Source organism: Alligator mississippiensis, chromosome 7 (genome assembly GCF_030867095.1).
Source record: "Alligator mississippiensis isolate rAllMis1 chromosome 7, rAllMis1, whole genome shotgun sequence".
NCBI lineage: Eukaryota > Metazoa > Chordata > Crocodylia > Alligatoridae > Alligator > Alligator mississippiensis.
Genome location: NC_081830.1, coordinates 39,282,545 through 39,298,803, shown reverse-complemented (window position 1 = coordinate 39,298,803; position 16,259 = coordinate 39,282,545). Strand labels below are relative to the sequence as shown.

Genomic DNA, 16,259 nt, shown 5'->3' with positions numbered 1-16,259 from the left:
TTGATGCCCATAAAGAAGCGTAGGAGGACTAAAAAATACCTAGTTGTTTACCTGCCCCTTTCAAGACAGCTGTAGCATAACTAGAGGGAGGGTGAGTGAGGCATTTGCCCCAGGTGCTGACTCAGAAGGGGCACCAGAATGCGTCTTCAGGGATTTTTGCTGTGGCCCCAGTTTTGCATTGGGAGAGGGGTCATGCAGAATGACGCCCCCTGGGATTTTTTGCCACTCCTCACCCACTAGTGTTTGTAGGGTGGGGGAAGCTAAATAGATGCCATGCTACTGGGTGCACAGTTGCCTGGCTTTTATGGCTGGTCTATGTTTGGCTTGGCAAAGACTCCCAGACATTGGGGTGGGGGGCAGACATTCTGCTGCCCCCTGATCCAGCTGGTGTCTGGTGATTTGTCTCCTCGGCTGCAGGAGCAGGTACCATCGGAGTGCAGAGATTGCTGGGGCTCTCTTTCATTCCCCCTGCTGCTCTCCAGTCATCAACACTGCAGCACCCTGCTATGCCTCTATAGGATAGTCGCAAGGCTCTCTGAGGGCTTGGTTAACGCTAGCATGATCAGGTGAAGCTTTAAAGCTTATGCTCTAGAATAGAAAGTTAAAATAGTAAAACTTTAGTTGAAGAAACCATAACCTAATCAGCAAGATAACAGCCCAATCCCAACTAATTGGAAGAACCAACCAACTAATGCTTCCTTTTCTTTCCGATGCTCATACAGGCACCTGTGCAGGCCATGCCATAATCGTGAGAAAGCCAAGGGACTAGGCAAGTACATCTGTCAGAAGTGCCACCTCATAATTGATGAACAGCCTCTGATGTACAGAAATGATTCTTACCATCCAGATCACTTCAACTGCACCCACTGTGGGTATGTTCTTACTTCCTTCATGCCACCAACAAACAAGGGGAATGAAGCCTGTGCATATTAGGGTGATCTTTCTTCGGACTCCAGTGTTCAAGCTAAACTTTGTAGTCTTTTCTGTTATTACAGCAATGAGATCAAAAGAGGTGGAATCAATAAGCTAGAAGAACTGGAGTTCTTCTGTTCAGTTCTGTAGCATTCACTTTGTTCTATGCGTTGCTTAATTGGCACCACTTTCTACTGGGTATGAAAGTGGTACATTGCAAGTAGCTGGCCTCAAAGGCCCAGTCTTCACTACAAAAATAAATCTATTTAGACATAGCTATTTCTATGCTGTTCAGAATAGCTTGGTGCTTGTGGATAAAAGGTATATGTGTAAGATTATGTTTCAGATGGAGTATGTAATCTCCGTAAGACATGATTGTCTACATGTTTTATGTCTGTAAAGGACAGAAACCAACATCCCATCAAATGGCTTGCCAGTGACAGTATTTTACTAACAAAATTCACCACATCTGTGTTTAGAATGTAATAGTGCCAAAGCACGAATGTTTTCTTTGAGGTTCCTCCTTCTACAGCTTCATCTTAGAGATATTTAGGTCTGAGGAGAAGCTCATATAACTATCAGGTTTAATCGGGGAACAAATGGTTGGCTGGGATCTGGGTCATTTGTGTTGTTTCAAGGATGTGCATGTGTGTTTATAGGAAGGAGCTGACTGCTGAGGCCAGGGAACTAAAAGGGGAACTCTACTGCCTGCCCTGTCATGACAAGATGGGAATCCCAATCTGTGGAGCCTGTCGCAGGCCCATTGAGGGACGTGTAGTCAATGCTTTGGGAAAGCAATGGCATGTTGAGGTGAGAGCAATCCTGGTATGAAGCCTCCTATAGAGTACATCCTGCAAGTGGACTCATGCTACTCAGAAGGTTATCAGTAAAAAGTCCCACAATCCCTGTTTTGGCTGAATTCATGCTAATAAATGTAGGTATTGGAGTATACTCATCTTGTGTGAGCTTTACCTGGGTATGTCACATTTCCCAGGCTTGAATGTTGCCCTTTTTTGCCACAATAACAATTCTGTTATTTAAATTACTCCTAGAAAATTACTTTAAAATGTTTGCATTGTACTGCAGTTTCTGGGATTGCAAGATAGCATTTGCCACTGGAGTTATACATATTGCCTCTTTCCTCTTCCCGCTCTAAGTAACAAACTATTACATCTCCATCCCACCTTCTAAAGCCCGGGAAGCATTTTTCTGCCTGATGTAGTGCCAACAGGCATAGGAACAGCAGAATTGGCCATGTAGGTGTGAACACTTTGCTTTGACAACCTAGCTGACAAAATAGGGAATCTCACCATCCTTCCACCTGTGCAAGGTTCTCTGTTGGCATGGGCTATACTGTTACATTTCCCCTGGCTTGTTTCCAGTAGGCCTGTGCAAAGCAGCTAGTGTTTGTTTCGGATTTGGCCGATTTGGGGGACAGTGATTTGATTCAGTGATTTGAATCGCTGTCCCAAATCAATTCTGCCAAATCTGATTCAGAGATTCGGCTGCTGCCAGGAGGGGGGGCAATCCCACCTGCCCCCTCTGTGTGGGGGGCTCTGCCACTAGCCCACCTGATCCCCCCTGCCCCCCCCCCCCCGACTCCTGGTCCCCAGTCCCCCCCATGGCTGCCCCTCCCCTCTCCAACTCCGTCTCTTTAAAGGGAAAAAAACCCCCAAGCCCCAGACTCACTGGTTCCTGCCCAGTGGGGGGCTCTTCCACAAGCCCCCCCGAAGCCCTGAAGCTGCTGCCGGAGCTGGTGAGTCCTGGGGGTTTTTTTGTTGGTTTTTTTTTCTTAAAAGGCTGGAGCTGGGGTGGGGCAGCAATGGGGGGGCTGGAACAGTGAGGGTGGGTGGCTTGTGCAGAGCCCCCCACACAGTATGGGGCAGCAGGGATCATCCCCCGCCACCCCCCCCCCCCCCGGCAGCACCTGGTGAGTAGGGGATTTTTTTTAAAGGGCCAGGAGCTGAGACAGGCGGGGCAGCCATGTTGGGGCTGGGAGAGTGGCGGGGGGCGGGGGGGCGGCTGGGGAAGCAGGTAAGGGATGGGGCCTGGCAGGGATCCCCTCATGGTCCCCTCCCTCACCCCCCTTCCCTCACCCCTACTGACCAGCTCCAAGTCCTGCTGCAGCAACCAGGGACTGCTCTCTGAAGCTTTTTTGAAGATTCAGAGAGCTTTGAATTGATTTGGACCTTTTTATTGGTCCCCTGATTTGATTCAGATTTCGAGGTTCAGCCACTGAATCGGGTCAAATCTCTGAATCGAATCAGCACCCGAAGCTTCACACAGCCCTAGTTACCAAGACAGTGTCTGCATGTCTCCTCCTTTTGGAAACCTCTCCATCTGATGTTGAATCCTCTTTACTTTTACAGCATTTTGTTTGTGCCAAGTGCGAGAAGCCATTCCTGGGGCACCGGCACTATGAGAAAAAGGGGCTGGCTTACTGCGAGACTCACTACAACCAGGTATGCCCTGCTGTTCTTGTGATTGTCTTGGCTGAAGAGGGGCAGGCGCAGAAATTTTTGTCCTTATAAACAAGCTTGGGAAATAGACACTGGGTTTTCCTATCACAATACAAGTAGATGAAATTCTTTGTTGACCTGTAGTTATAGGTATGAGGGTGTACTAATGAAGTAATAACAGGAATGAAAAGATCCTGCCAGCTGATACAGAGCACTAGGAAAAGGATAGCGATTAGAAAATAGAAACCTACTGAGGATAATGATCCTCCCTGTGAAAGAAAAAATAATGTATATGGACTGCCATTAACATGTCTTAATTACATCAAATAAAATTGGGGTTAGTCAGTTGGATGGCTGGTTAGCTGACCTTCTGTTAAGAGTCAAGAGTGTTTTTTAATTGCTATAAAACAACCTTTTTAAAATTTAAACATACACACAATGTTTATATATGTGTACTTATAATTGTTTAATTGTTTATTTTAAACACATATACATACATGGGAGTGTGTGCGTGTATGTGTGTGGATATGTATATGTTTAATTTTTTTTTTTAAAGATTGGTTTTATAACTATTAAGGAACTCTCTTGATCTTTAACAGGTCAGCTAACTAGCCATCCAATTCACTAACACCAATTTTATATGATGTTATTAGAGATGTTAATGGCAGTTTATATATCATATTTTTGCTTTCTTTCTTTATAATGTTTAAAATAAATCTCATGGCATCTGGTTGATCATAGCACAGAAGAAATCAGTTCTGTTAACCAATTGGTAAGTAATTTTTCCACAAAGACAGTGAAGAACTGTGTCTTCTGCATTGATTGTCATTGGACAAAACATTACTTCACCCTGATAAAGCTGTCAAAGGATACTTTTTGCTTTAAAAATAGTACTGTTAGCTTTGTATTGATGTTTATGACCTAGAACCTGGGGAGGTTTATCTTTGATTAGCATTCTGATCTATTTACACTCTCTCTCAAATTCCCAGGCTTTTCTGAGAGTGGGAAACATAACAATGGTACCAGGAATATGAGGAATCCACAAAAAAGGTCATGTAGGGTTTGAGAGTACAGGATCTGAATGACCATGGCCTAATTAGCAAGTGTATAACGGGTTATTCAGGAGATTTAAATCCATATCTTTGAATGCTGTTGCAGCATCTTTGAATTCATTCATCATCAGGATATTAATACTTGCCCCAGCTGTCTGTGTTGGGGGTGTGGGCAGTCAGTAATATAAGTTCCCATTTTATTTCTTCTGCATACAGCTCTTTGGAGATGTCTGCTACAACTGCAGCCATGTGATTGAGGGGGACGGTAAGCTTTGCACTTTCCTTGCTTTTGGTCGCTCTGCGTGCTCTGTTTGTTGGTGCAGCTGTTGCTATCCCACAGTTGTGAAGCACCAGTGTTTGTTGTCACATCTGGCCTCATTGAATTTGGATACAGCCCTGTGTTTAGATAATTTGGCCTGGCTGCCTTTGATTTAGCTTTGCCCCCCTCTATTTTCAGTGGTATCGGCTCTCAACAAGGCTTGGTGTGTGAACTGCTTCTCCTGCTCCACTTGCAACATCAAACTCACATTGAAGTAAGTAGATACTTGCAGTTCTAGAACGATTCCTTCAGCAGCCTGGGGAAATGAGTCCTGGTGCACTGAAGCATCAGAGTTGTGGCACCGTTTCCCCTCTTATCTAGGTTTTATACTTTTACCTAGAAAGGGAACTGATCAAAAACCCATTTCTGAAGAAAATTGTACACTAACTACCCCCAATGAGAGCCAGAGGGGCAGTGAGTACAAGCCAACTTCTGAGCAACCTTTCCTGGTTTCAGGTCCTCTTATGTCATCCCAGCTCACTCCTACTGTGCTCCAGTGGTTTTGCAGGGCTCAGTAAGGAAGGTGCTCTGATAAAGCCTGAAGCTGACCCTTCAAAGGATTTGGTATTTTCATCACAGAATGTAGGTTTTGGAAAGTGCTGTTGTTTAGACAAATACATAGAAGCAGTTGGTAATATCTAACTCCATAACGAAATGATGAGGGCCTTGCTTCCACCATCCTGCTAGGTTCTTCATTGCATCAGTTTTACCATTGCATGTGTCAAGATGTTGAAGCAGTGCGAGTGCCTGACAACACAACTCTGGAGTTTAGTTCATGCTTTAATGCAAAACATCTATGCTACAAAAATTAGGATTTAGGAAACAAGAATATCAAAATCAGGCCAGACTTTGGGAAAATTAATTTATGGGATGGCACCTCTTCCTCTAGCACAGGTGAGCTTGCCTTGCTGCAGCCTAATGGAGCATTAACCAAGAGGAAGCTGAATGGCAGGGAATATGGAAAAGTCTAAGGGAGAGGACAAGGAATTGATGGATCTGGCTGAAAACACAACTTCAGTGTCTAATTCCCTGACCTGGCCAGGTTACACACTGCTTCTGTTTCCTGGATGTTGCCAGCTGAGTGAATGCAGTTGCCCAGTTCCATGGCAGGAGGCATTGGTGATGGTCCTATTGATGTTCACCTAGATTTTTGGTTTGAAACTTTTTATTCCCCTTTGTAAAGGACTATTGTAGCAAAGGAGCCAGATACCTAACAAGGAAAGACAGTGAGATTCAACAGAAGAAAAGCACTATAGGTCTGTATAAAGAAAACAAATGCTCCCACTCATGGTACTGACAAGGACCATCGTTCCACGTTGAGGTGTGCTAGAGAGAGTGGTCAGGACAGAGAATGAAAAATGGAAATCCCTCTTCCCATTACAAGTGGGAAAATTGCCTCTCCCAGCCTTAGGCAAGTGAAACAGAAGCATTGCTATAGTTACAAGAGCTACTCCATTTTGGGGCATTGACCATTGCCCTAAAGCCAATCTCTAGTAAACCAGGAGTGCCTGTGTGTACAGAGTTGGCACCTGACTTGGCGAAAACACTACTTGTGTGTGCATTAGTCCGATTTTGTGTGTTTGTGGTCAGGTAGGGATCTGTCTATTGGACCAAGAACTTAAACAAGGAATAGAGGCAGCATCCCACCCTTCCACCCTGCATCAGGCCCTGGATCCAGCTTCCAAGTGCTTCTTTGATAGCTTTGTGTTTCTTTGAAGGAACAAGTTTGTGGAGTTTGACATGAAGCCTGTGTGCAAGAAGTGCTATGAGAAATTTCCCCTGGAGCTGAAGAAACGTCTGAAGAAGCTGTCTGAGCTGGCCTCCAAGAAATCACAACCCAAAGCTATGGACTTAAACTCTGCTTAAACGGGTCTGTCATTCTGCTGCCTGTACTCACAGTGGTCTCAGACTGCAATGTGCAGCAGCTGTTTATCACAAAGGAAAGCATTAAGAATGACTGACCAAAACAAATCGGACACACAGTGCCTCCCTCCGCTTTGGTTACTGCCTCTTGTATTTTGAATGTCGCTTCACTCAGGCAGTTGCAAATTAACACTGACAGCATGGGGAGCCTGGCCTCTGCTGAGAGGCCTGGGCAGTAGTGGATATGCCAGGTCACTGCTTTTAAGCTGTACACCATTGTGTCTGCAGTTTCTCTCTCTCTCCTGTCTCTCTCTCTCTGTTTCTTTCTCTCTCCTGTCTCTAGAATTGGGTAAGAACAGCGATTTAAGCATCAAATGTATGGTTTCCCCTGCTCCACTTACAAATCTGTCTTGCATGAAGAGCTTCCCACCACTATGCCCTCAGTTTGAATGTAGTTACCAGCTCCAGCAAAAGCAGCATGTGGGCTGTAGCCTATATACCTGAATGAGATAGCTAGATAGGTGTCTTCATGCATGGGACAGAGACTTTGGGTGTGTACGGGAGCTAGCTGAGTAATAGGGGCCTGTCTTACTGTTGCAGTGATGATATACCCCTGATCCAGGTGTATACCATGTTGCTGACACCAGGGAAGTCACCAGTGACAGCAATAGTAGAAATGTTGGTGAAAGGACTCCACATTTCTTAATTCAAACTGCCTTTTACTGCTTAACTTTCTATTGTAGCTTCTGCTGCGGCTGTAGGGTAGGATGGGCTCTGTCTGTCTGTAAAGCTTTTCTATCCTCCACCATGACTGTCACAAAGCACAATAGAATAGACGGTGTTTTGTTTTGTGTTTTGTCACAATTTACCAGCATAGGAGGACACCTTATATCCTTCTCTAGTTCTTGAACTATGCTTCAGGTGTGGTGTCAAGGTAAAAGTACACTTTTTAGAGTTATTCTAAGTGGCTGTTACAAGAACCAGTCCTCTATGCCTGTTCTCTCTAGAGTTTAGCTCAGGGAAAAGAGTTCAGGCACTTTAGGTCAAGGCCATTCAAAAGCTCACAGCACAATTTCTCAGATGTATTCCCTGTAATGGTAATCACAGGAAGGCACCTGATGATTAATCTGGACAGCTGAGTATCTTCAGCTTCCAGGGAAGATGATAATGAAATTTGGCATGAGCATCTGCAGCTATGCAAAGGCAGAGTAACTCGTGTGCTGTCGGAGATTTCCAGACCAGTTCAAATGCAATCCACTGTGTTCCTGCAGTAGCCACTCTTGAGTTTAGCAATGGAAAATGCAAATATTTGATTAATGTTGTCTATGTAGAGATGAAAAGGTATGCATTTTACTTTGGGAAGAAGTGCAGTGTAGACCCATTTCATCTCTGTTCTGAAATCCATTAGATCTAGATTAAGCCAGATCAGGTTAATGTAAAAGAAACAACATCCTCCTCCTTGTGCTTTGTACTGGGGATAATCAGTGTCTTATGGGATAACTAAGCCACCTCTGTGCAGAACCTAGAAACACTTGATCTCCTCTCACTTCTGCACCATGTGCTCCAGCTCCTGGAAATGAGGAGATGTAGCCACCCCAGAGTGACGCTGAGCATGTGCCAGGAAGTATCTCTGAGGCTGAGCCTGATTGCTACATTGCCTCTCACCTAGGATTTGGCTTAAGTGGGGAGGGCTCAGCAGAGAGGCAGTGCAGACATGCCTCTAGGGTCTCTTCCTAATCACTTACCTCCCATGAATACTTTATTGAACCCTTGCTTCATATAGTGTACAGTCTGTATTACACTATTTTGCACACTACTTTCACACCTCTTATGGGACTGAGGAATCAAGGAATTAGCGGGAAAACTTGAGAAAATCATTCCCCTGGTGCTACTTTTCTTTAGAAAAGGGAGCAGTTGGAACAGACCTATTGGATGTTCTAGAGCAGAGAATTGGGTATCTGCAAGTTCTTCATATTCAGTGTTTTCTTCATAAAGCTAGAGGTGGAGAGAACTTTCTCTTAGGCAGAAATTTAGACTGTGTGCATTTTCCATTGCTGCAGACACAAAAGCCAGATTCATTCTAGCTGTTACACCACTGAAGTTAATGGAATCACATCAAGGGTGAACTTGATCCAAAACTGTATGCTTTGTTAATTACCCAGAACAGCTCTTCCACTATTTACTTTTAAAACTATAAATGTGTTTGTATGCATATTAAATAGAAATCACTAATGCTCACCGAACACACTTGAAGATGGCAATGCTTCTAGAAATAGCGGTATGTGCAGCTAACATTCAAGGGAAGTATTAATCACTTGATAACCTTCTGTATGACCAAGTGAACTACTGTATTCTCTAGGTTTGGATCCTGGTACTTATCTTCATAGCAGTCCATACAATGTTAGCGAAAATGGCCTCACAGCCAGATGGCCAACACTTCTAATGCCATGTGTCTTTTGTATTGGATCATGTGGACTTCTGGAACTGAAGAGTTAAAGTTCAATGTATAGATCAGGGACTGTCAACCTTTAACAAGCCATGGGTCAGAACAACCCAGCTCCTGTCATAAGAACATGAGAACTGCCGTTTACTGGTCAGACCATAGGTCTGTCTTGCCCAGTATCCTGTGTTTTACATAGTGGCAGGGAGTGGATGCTAAAAGGAAGAGTGAACAGGGTATGACCTGGGTTCTTTCCACTGTTCCTTTCCCACATGCATCATCCAGCATTTAAGGTCTAGGAAATTCTGATTCAGAGGCTGTACCTCTAATTTCCATGGTTCAACATGGGTCAGGTGGCTTTCATGGCATATCAGCAGCCAAGGGGAGGGGCAGGTCTTTCCCTAAGCTCCCACCAGAGCCACACACTGCAGCCTCGGGGAGGAGGGAGAAGGGGGATAGGGGCAAGTGGCAGCAGTGTGGGTGTAGCTCCCTGCTCCTAGGCTTGTCCCAGGTCACCTCTGGCTGGAAGCTGTGCCTCTGCTGCAACCTTGGGGAAGGGGGTAGAGAGAAGTGGCAGAAGTGTGGGTGCAGCTTCCAGCTCCCTAACTCTGATACAGCTCCTCACTGCTCAACCTCAGTATGGGCAAAAGCACAGGCAAAGCCCTAAGACTGTGGCCTGGATGTTGCCAATCTCCAAGTTAGACAGTGTTAGGGGGAAGCAGTGGTTTGGAGATTGTACTAGTTTGTGCTCTAAATGTGTGGGATTATGCAGAGTGAGGGAAGAAATTCTCTCACATTGCATTGGGGTCCCATTATGTGAAGTGGATTGTATGGATCCATGGACCATTTGTTTTACAGTACATTTGGGTTTGTAATGTTTATCCAGAACATGACTGCTTGACTGTAGTTCTGTAATCTCACCTGTGTTATATTCCTGTAATAAAGTGCACTGCAATGCATCTCTAAACTTTGCACCAAAGATTAAAATATTGTATTGTACACTATGAAGTGAATGTATAGGTGTTAACTCTTTTGTGAGCCAAAGCAAATCACTTGCTAACTAGGAAGATTTGAAATTGCAGCATATTTTGTGTTATTTCCAGATTAATGATGGTTAGGTGGCAATATGTGATCAGCGCTGGACTGTGGTACAGGCATGCTACTGTCTGACAGATGCTGTGTAGCACAGGTGGTGCTGCTGCTGTCAGTGGCAAAAGGTGTTTTCTGAGAATGTAGAGGTACCCCAAGCTATTTGGATAGGTTTAAACTGCAGAGAACCTGAGAGAACACTCATCTGATATATGGAAGAAAGACTACATTTGCATTATTGATCTTCTGTAATTGTTTATTTAAAAATTGCAAACAGGATCCTTTGGCTGCAAACATTTTAGTACAGAGGAGCTGAGAAGTCTTACACACTTGTTCTATTCAAATAGCAGTTAGAAGTAGAGTGCACTAACACCTCAGTGTTGGTCATTTCAGTGCGTCCATTGCCAGCAATGGATGTTACACTTGGAATATCTAATTGCTTGAAAAGGATCAAGTATTCTGAAAAGTGTGGCACTCATTGAGATGCACAGAGATATTGAGGCTCTTCTCCCTGCTATGCATGTACAGAAATCCTATTAATGTTTGAGTTTCACATGCACATCCAAAGGGACAACGGACCCCATTGTGCATACATTGGCAATAGTGTGAGAGACCCAGCAGAGCTGCCGAATCATGCCTCAAGGAACTTGGTGTAAATGCACTGACTACCACATTCCACTGTGGTCACAAGAGGGCTCCTGTTGGGGAAGGGGCAAGTATTTATGTTCCTAGTATGCAAGCTGCAAGTCTGCCTGCCTTGCTAGACACTCAGAGCTGTTTTTAGTGGTATGTTTCTCACTGTCCATTTATCACATGGACCTTCAAACAAACTTTACCACATAAACTGTCTGCCAAACAGGAAGTAGGAGGAAGCAAGAGGAATAAAGATCACTCAATTTAAGTAATTGACATTTTTTTGTCTCTTGAAAGAATGTCTACAGAACTCTAGGCTGGGAGGACAGCTAAAGAGCAGAAAAATGAATCTCTTCAAAGGATGTCTCTGTTAAAGACTCAGTTCTTCAAATCCTTGCTTGCACTGAGCAGCACTCATTTATAAATATAAAAAAATTGAGGGAGGGCTACTCAGTATAAATAACTGTTGTAGTCAGGCCATGTTAGCCTACTTGGTTCATGAGTATTGTGAGTCTGGTGCAAAAGGAAGGCTGGGGGAAAAAGAAGGAAGTGCACTAGTATAGGCTTGTCCAAAGGCAACAAAAATCCAGAATAGCCCTTGCCCCATTTTAACAGAAACAATTCTTCCCTCCTGCAAAGCCTACCGTAGTATTTACCAATATGCAAGGGAATTCGTAGGAGTATATCAAGCACTATGCCCTTTACTTTCCCAGGAGAAAGGAACTAGGAGATGTGTGTCCTCTTCTGAGTGGAGGACTGCACTGATGTTGAAATTAAACTGAACTTGCTCTGAAGTCCAAAATCCTATTATATTGTATTTTTACACTGGCAAATTTAAAATGATGGAAGGTGCATATTCCCTTGTGTTTCTCTTGTAGCAATACTCTGCTTCCATGTTTCAGTCCAGGTCTGTTCAGAGGAATGAGTGGCAGAATGGGTATTCAAAAGTAAGTTTGCCTCTGGGGCAGGACACCTACGCAGTTTGGCACGTGTATGAAGTAGGGGGCTTGTTCTTGCTCAGGCAGGGAGGTGGGTACTCTTCTGCTTGTTTACGACATTCATTAGCAGGTTCACATAGGATGTCATCAGGTCATCCATCTTGTAACCCTTCAGGGGAGAGAGAAATGAGGTCTCTAGTAAAGGCCATTGAACAACCTGAGTTATAGTTTCCAAGACTCTGTCCTTTGCTCCTGTTCTTATCTGCTGCCCAGTTGCTTCCCAGAACGCCTTCCTTATCTGCCAATTCTAGCATTTTTTTAATATCTGGGTATACCATACAGCACTATATAGTGGTTCAAGCCAGAACTTCATGCTGTTATAAGCTGCCATTATCTGTATCAGAACTGGAGCTTTAAATATTGGCCAAGAACCCTGAAGTTTATCTTAAATGTAAAAGTACAAATTGATCTAAAAATGTGATGGTGCTTGTCTGCATCTCTAGGCAGCCTGAAATGGGAGCTCTGGGGCAGTAGAACACGTCCTGTTCATGGCAACAGTGGGTCATCACTGCTTACCAAAGCATGCAGTGAAAGGAAGATCCTATTCAGCTCTGCTGTGAAGGGAAACCTTTTTTTTGTCTCAGACAGGAGAGGCTTGATTTGTGGGCAGAGCTTGGGAAATTACTTATTTTTCCCTTCAGTTTGGTAACAGTGTGTTGTGTGTTCCCCTGTGGATGGTGGTGCAGAGCACCAGTCTGATCATGAGCTGCATGACTATCTGTGAAATTGGAACATTTGAGGTTTTTTTACCCCCACATCAACCCTAAAGCCAGATCTGGCAGGACACAGCATATCATCCATCATCTGGCTCTCTTAATATGTTCCTGTATCTGCCTCGTACTTCATGTTGATGCTTGTAGACATAAGGGAAAAAATGTGGAGGAGGGTCTTGTGTCTGAGACAATGAGGCTTCTCTTACCAGAGATGTCTCGCACAGAATCCGGCTTCCTCGCACCAGGTTCCCAACCGTCATATGGAAGTATGTGCTGCCGCTGCACCAGTTGGAGATTTTATTAAAGGGGTAACCTGTTAAAATTTCCTGCAGAGAGAAGCAAATGGATAGAAAGGACTGAACAGTGCAATGAAGAAATAGATTCCTTGGCAGATCAGAAAAATTTGGGCAAATAATCCTTCCCTTCAGCGAGGGAAGCATAGTCAGTAAATTCAGCTCCCATATCCCAAACAGCTCAGTGTATTCCCCACTGCCTGCAGGAGAGCAGCTCAGTACTGAGTTTTCAGGACTCTGGCACACCTTCCTGTAATTCAGTCAGTTCTCCCCACACCATGCTGTTGCTTATTTGTTATAGTAGCCATTAAGCCCCTGGCTATTTGTTTTCTAGTTTCAAAGCAAGATGCCAACATGAACAATACGAATAGCCTTGGAGCTTTAAAAGGACAGGGTTGTCTCTTCAGCAGGACTGACAGAGCCAACCTGCACCAAGAATAGGGTTGCAGTCTACCAGCCTCTTTCCATCTTGTTTGTTTGCTGTGTTGTGGACCACTTAGAGAATTCAGCATGGGAAATCTAAAGGAGGTTCCCTGACAAATAGCTTTTTTGTAATGTGCCCCTCTTGTAACAGCTGTCTTAGCTTTTTCCTGTCCAGTGCAAAGAATTCATATGACAGTTGCTCAGAGTGCTTTGGAATAGTCCCTTTACTGCTCTTTGTGGCAATATACTGTATTAACATCAGTGTTACACAACAAATTAACAGAAGACCAATGGAGTTCCTAAAATTAAAGGAGAAGGTCCTGTCCCTAACTAGCACTGCCATTGAAGGGGTTCTTCCTTAGGAGTATCAATCGGAAATGTGCACTTCCCAGAGGTCCAGAGAAGCACTGAGAAAACAGCTCTTACCTTGGTCTTTTGGTGTATCAGGGAGACTCCCTGTTTGTTGATTGCAATCAGTATGATGTCAGGGAAATTTGGCTCTGAGGTTTGCTGACAAAGAGGAGCAAAATGAAGTGGTGAACAAACAAAGGAGGTGGAAAAAGATCCACTTCACTGCTTTTTATTGTCATCATCAGATTAACACTGAGGTAGCCATTCCTAGGCATAACTTATCTTGAAGACTTGCACACCTGATAGTTGGAGGAGGGCAAGTGTGTAGTTGGCGTTGCAACCAGGCCCCAGCCCTGCACAGTTTGGCTTTGTTTCTGGTTTGCTGCAGGCAGTTCTATTAAGCTTAATGAAACCACTATGATTATAATTAGAGAGCCTTTATTACTGTCAGCTGGCTCGTTAGACTGGCTGGCAGAGGGAAAGTGTGTAGTGGTTATACATTTGAAGTGTGATAGAACAGTTGCATTTTTATATCTTTGTTATACATTGAATAACTATAAAAAACAAAGTCAATTACTAGCTACTATATAGATGCATGCTGGTGTTTTTTAAGATGCCTCCATGCAGGGGTATTGTATTCTACTACTTCAGTATTTGTACCAGTTAGTTGTTTTCTTATTGTTAAACCTTCCTTCAAACTTCCCATCTCCTTGGAAGATGTGTTACTTATTTTTAAGGTGTGATTTGTAATGCCCTTGAAACTTTTTGTTTATATGTTTGGTAGTTTTATATGTTTTATGTGTTTGGTCCTATATTCTCCTGATATTTATTACCTTTTATGAAACGGGGGGGCGGCTTTGTTATAAGTTGAGAACTCTTTTTTTAAACTAAAGAGGAGGAAGAAGACCTGCTAGAAGCTGAGGCCTTGTTGAGCCAAAGTTCTGTTGAAGCCTTAGCAAGACAGCATCAGGGCTACAGGGCCTCTAGTCTATAGTACGTCTAATGTTGCAGTCCACCCAGCATCCTTCTAGGGTTCCACAGAACAAAGTGATGTGGACCAGGCAGTGGGGGATGGTGGGCCACTGGAGGAGTGTTTGTCCCTGAGAAGGGCCATCTGCAGAGTGAAATCGCTAGTATGTCACTACACTTCCATCATGGATCTTGCTGAACCTTGAGGGCAGCAGGACCAAGAACACTGCACCCACATAATTAGGGGCTCTCAGTGACATATAATATAGCACCCCCTCCCCAGCAACCCAGCTTACTGTCAGCCCAGTGCTCTGCAGTGGCTCCTTAGTAAATGCAGTGTCCAGTTCAGCTGTCCCTATGGGAGACCAGATACCTGAGGAGGCACCTGGGGCCCTTTGGGAGAGCTATGTTTCACTGAAACAGTAGGGAGGGACTGCTGAGCTCCCTCAGACCATTTGAACCGTCTCTCACTGGATAGGAGAGACCTTGGACCACTATTCCACTACAAAGGATCTAAGTGCTGCATTTCGTTCCAGATCTGGCTTCCCCTCTGTGAGGTGGTCACATTCTTCCTTCCACCCCCATGCTTGTATGTATGTATGTGTACACACACACACACACACACACACACACAAAGGGCAGATTGGGGTAAATACGAATCCCTGCTGAACAGCAACCTGGCTGGCAGACCTAGTAATGCATGCAGAATAAGAGGCCTTCTATGCTTACCTTGACTTCAAAGAAGGCTGACCCAAATGTTGGCCAGCGGTATATAATTTTCAAGAAGGCAACCTTAGCTTCATCCACTGTTTTCCCCTCATGTTTGCTGTACGCTGCAATAATGTTCTGTGTAGAAGAGGAACACATGAACAACCTAGTGAGAGTGACAGCAGGCTTTCTTCTATCCTGTGCAACTCCTGGAGGCAATACCATAATGCCACAACATCGTCATGTGACCACATCACTTTCAGGGGCTTGTTACATGATAGTTTTAGGCAGCTTCTGGAGCTCTTAATCCCTGGATTGGCTGCACATAAACACCTTTAAGTGCTTTAAAGAACCTGGTACTTGGCTTAAAGTTACACCACTCCAGGGCAGGATTATCTCCAGTGTGCCTAATTTTGCTCCTGTTTCATTAAGGTGAAGTCCTCCAGCATCCCAGGATGCAGTGGCTCCTCCTGAAACAAGGTGGGAATGCTGGGGGCAGGGCCCAGCATGCTGCCTCCGACCCACTGCTCTCACTGGACAGAGCCAATGCCACAGCCCTGGAGTATCCACAGTGCCTCCTGGATCAGTTCACTACTCCAAATGCCCAGGTGGGGCTCAGGCCATGGTGCCTGCATGGGGCAGTAGGCTGGTGCTGACCGGCAGTTGAACCTGTGCCCAGCCCTGCTCTCCACTGCAGTGTGCCCCAAGCTAAGTGCCTGTGTCCCCAGGGCCTGGACACACTCCCCAGTGGATCCAGACGGCTGGAGCAGAGTAGAGCTTGGCAGCTGCAGCAGAGCAGCCTGAGGCTGGTCCCTGCTAAACTTGGGCTCCTCTGGGCTGTGCAGTGTCCAGCTGCCAGCTCCTCCTCCCTGGCTCACCTGGCAACAGCTGCAGTTAGCAGGCACCTGAAGCCTCTGAACCACCGTAGCAGCTGGGCGGCTCCACACATGGAGCACGGGGCTCAGTACTGCCTGTCTGTGCTGGCGCTGCACAGAGCAGGCAGGGAGCTTGCACTGCTCACAGCTGCTTCCCAAACC

General features: G+C 44.9%; 2 protein-coding genes across 5 annotated transcripts in view; one reads left to right on the top strand and one right to left on the bottom strand.

Moving 5' to 3' along the window:
* The window catches only part of LIMS2 (LIM zinc finger domain containing 2), a 46,739-nt gene extending 36,690 nt beyond the window's left edge, over positions 1 to 10,049 (top strand). For all 3 annotated transcript variants that reach the window (XM_006261791.4, XM_059730889.1, XM_019486118.2), the window contains exons 5-10: positions 723 to 872; positions 1,572 to 1,722; positions 3,282 to 3,374; positions 4,640 to 4,688; positions 4,881 to 4,956; positions 6,461 to 10,049. In XM_006261791.4, the coding sequence (XP_006261853.2) occupies positions 723 to 872; positions 1,572 to 1,722; positions 3,282 to 3,374; positions 4,640 to 4,688; positions 4,881 to 4,956; positions 6,461 to 6,608 (667 nt within the window). In that variant the 3' untranslated portion in view covers positions 6,609 to 10,049. The remainder of the gene's footprint in view (positions 1 to 722; positions 873 to 1,571; positions 1,723 to 3,281; positions 3,375 to 4,639; positions 4,689 to 4,880; positions 4,957 to 6,460) is intronic.
* Positions 10,050 to 10,369: 320 nt separating this feature from the next.
* Positions 10,370 to 16,259, bottom strand: part of MYO7B (myosin VIIB) — an 85,202-nt gene continuing 79,312 nt past the window's right edge. For both annotated transcript variants that reach the window (XM_019486117.2, XM_019486116.2), the window contains exons 45-48: positions 15,244 to 15,360; positions 13,621 to 13,704; positions 12,685 to 12,804; positions 10,370 to 11,874 (exon numbers count right to left, since the gene is read on the bottom strand). In XM_019486117.2, coding sequence (XP_019341662.2) covers positions 11,785 to 11,874; positions 12,685 to 12,804; positions 13,621 to 13,704; positions 15,244 to 15,360 — 411 coding nt within the window. In that variant the 3' untranslated portion in view covers positions 10,370 to 11,784. The remainder of the gene's footprint in view (positions 11,875 to 12,684; positions 12,805 to 13,620; positions 13,705 to 15,243; positions 15,361 to 16,259) is intronic.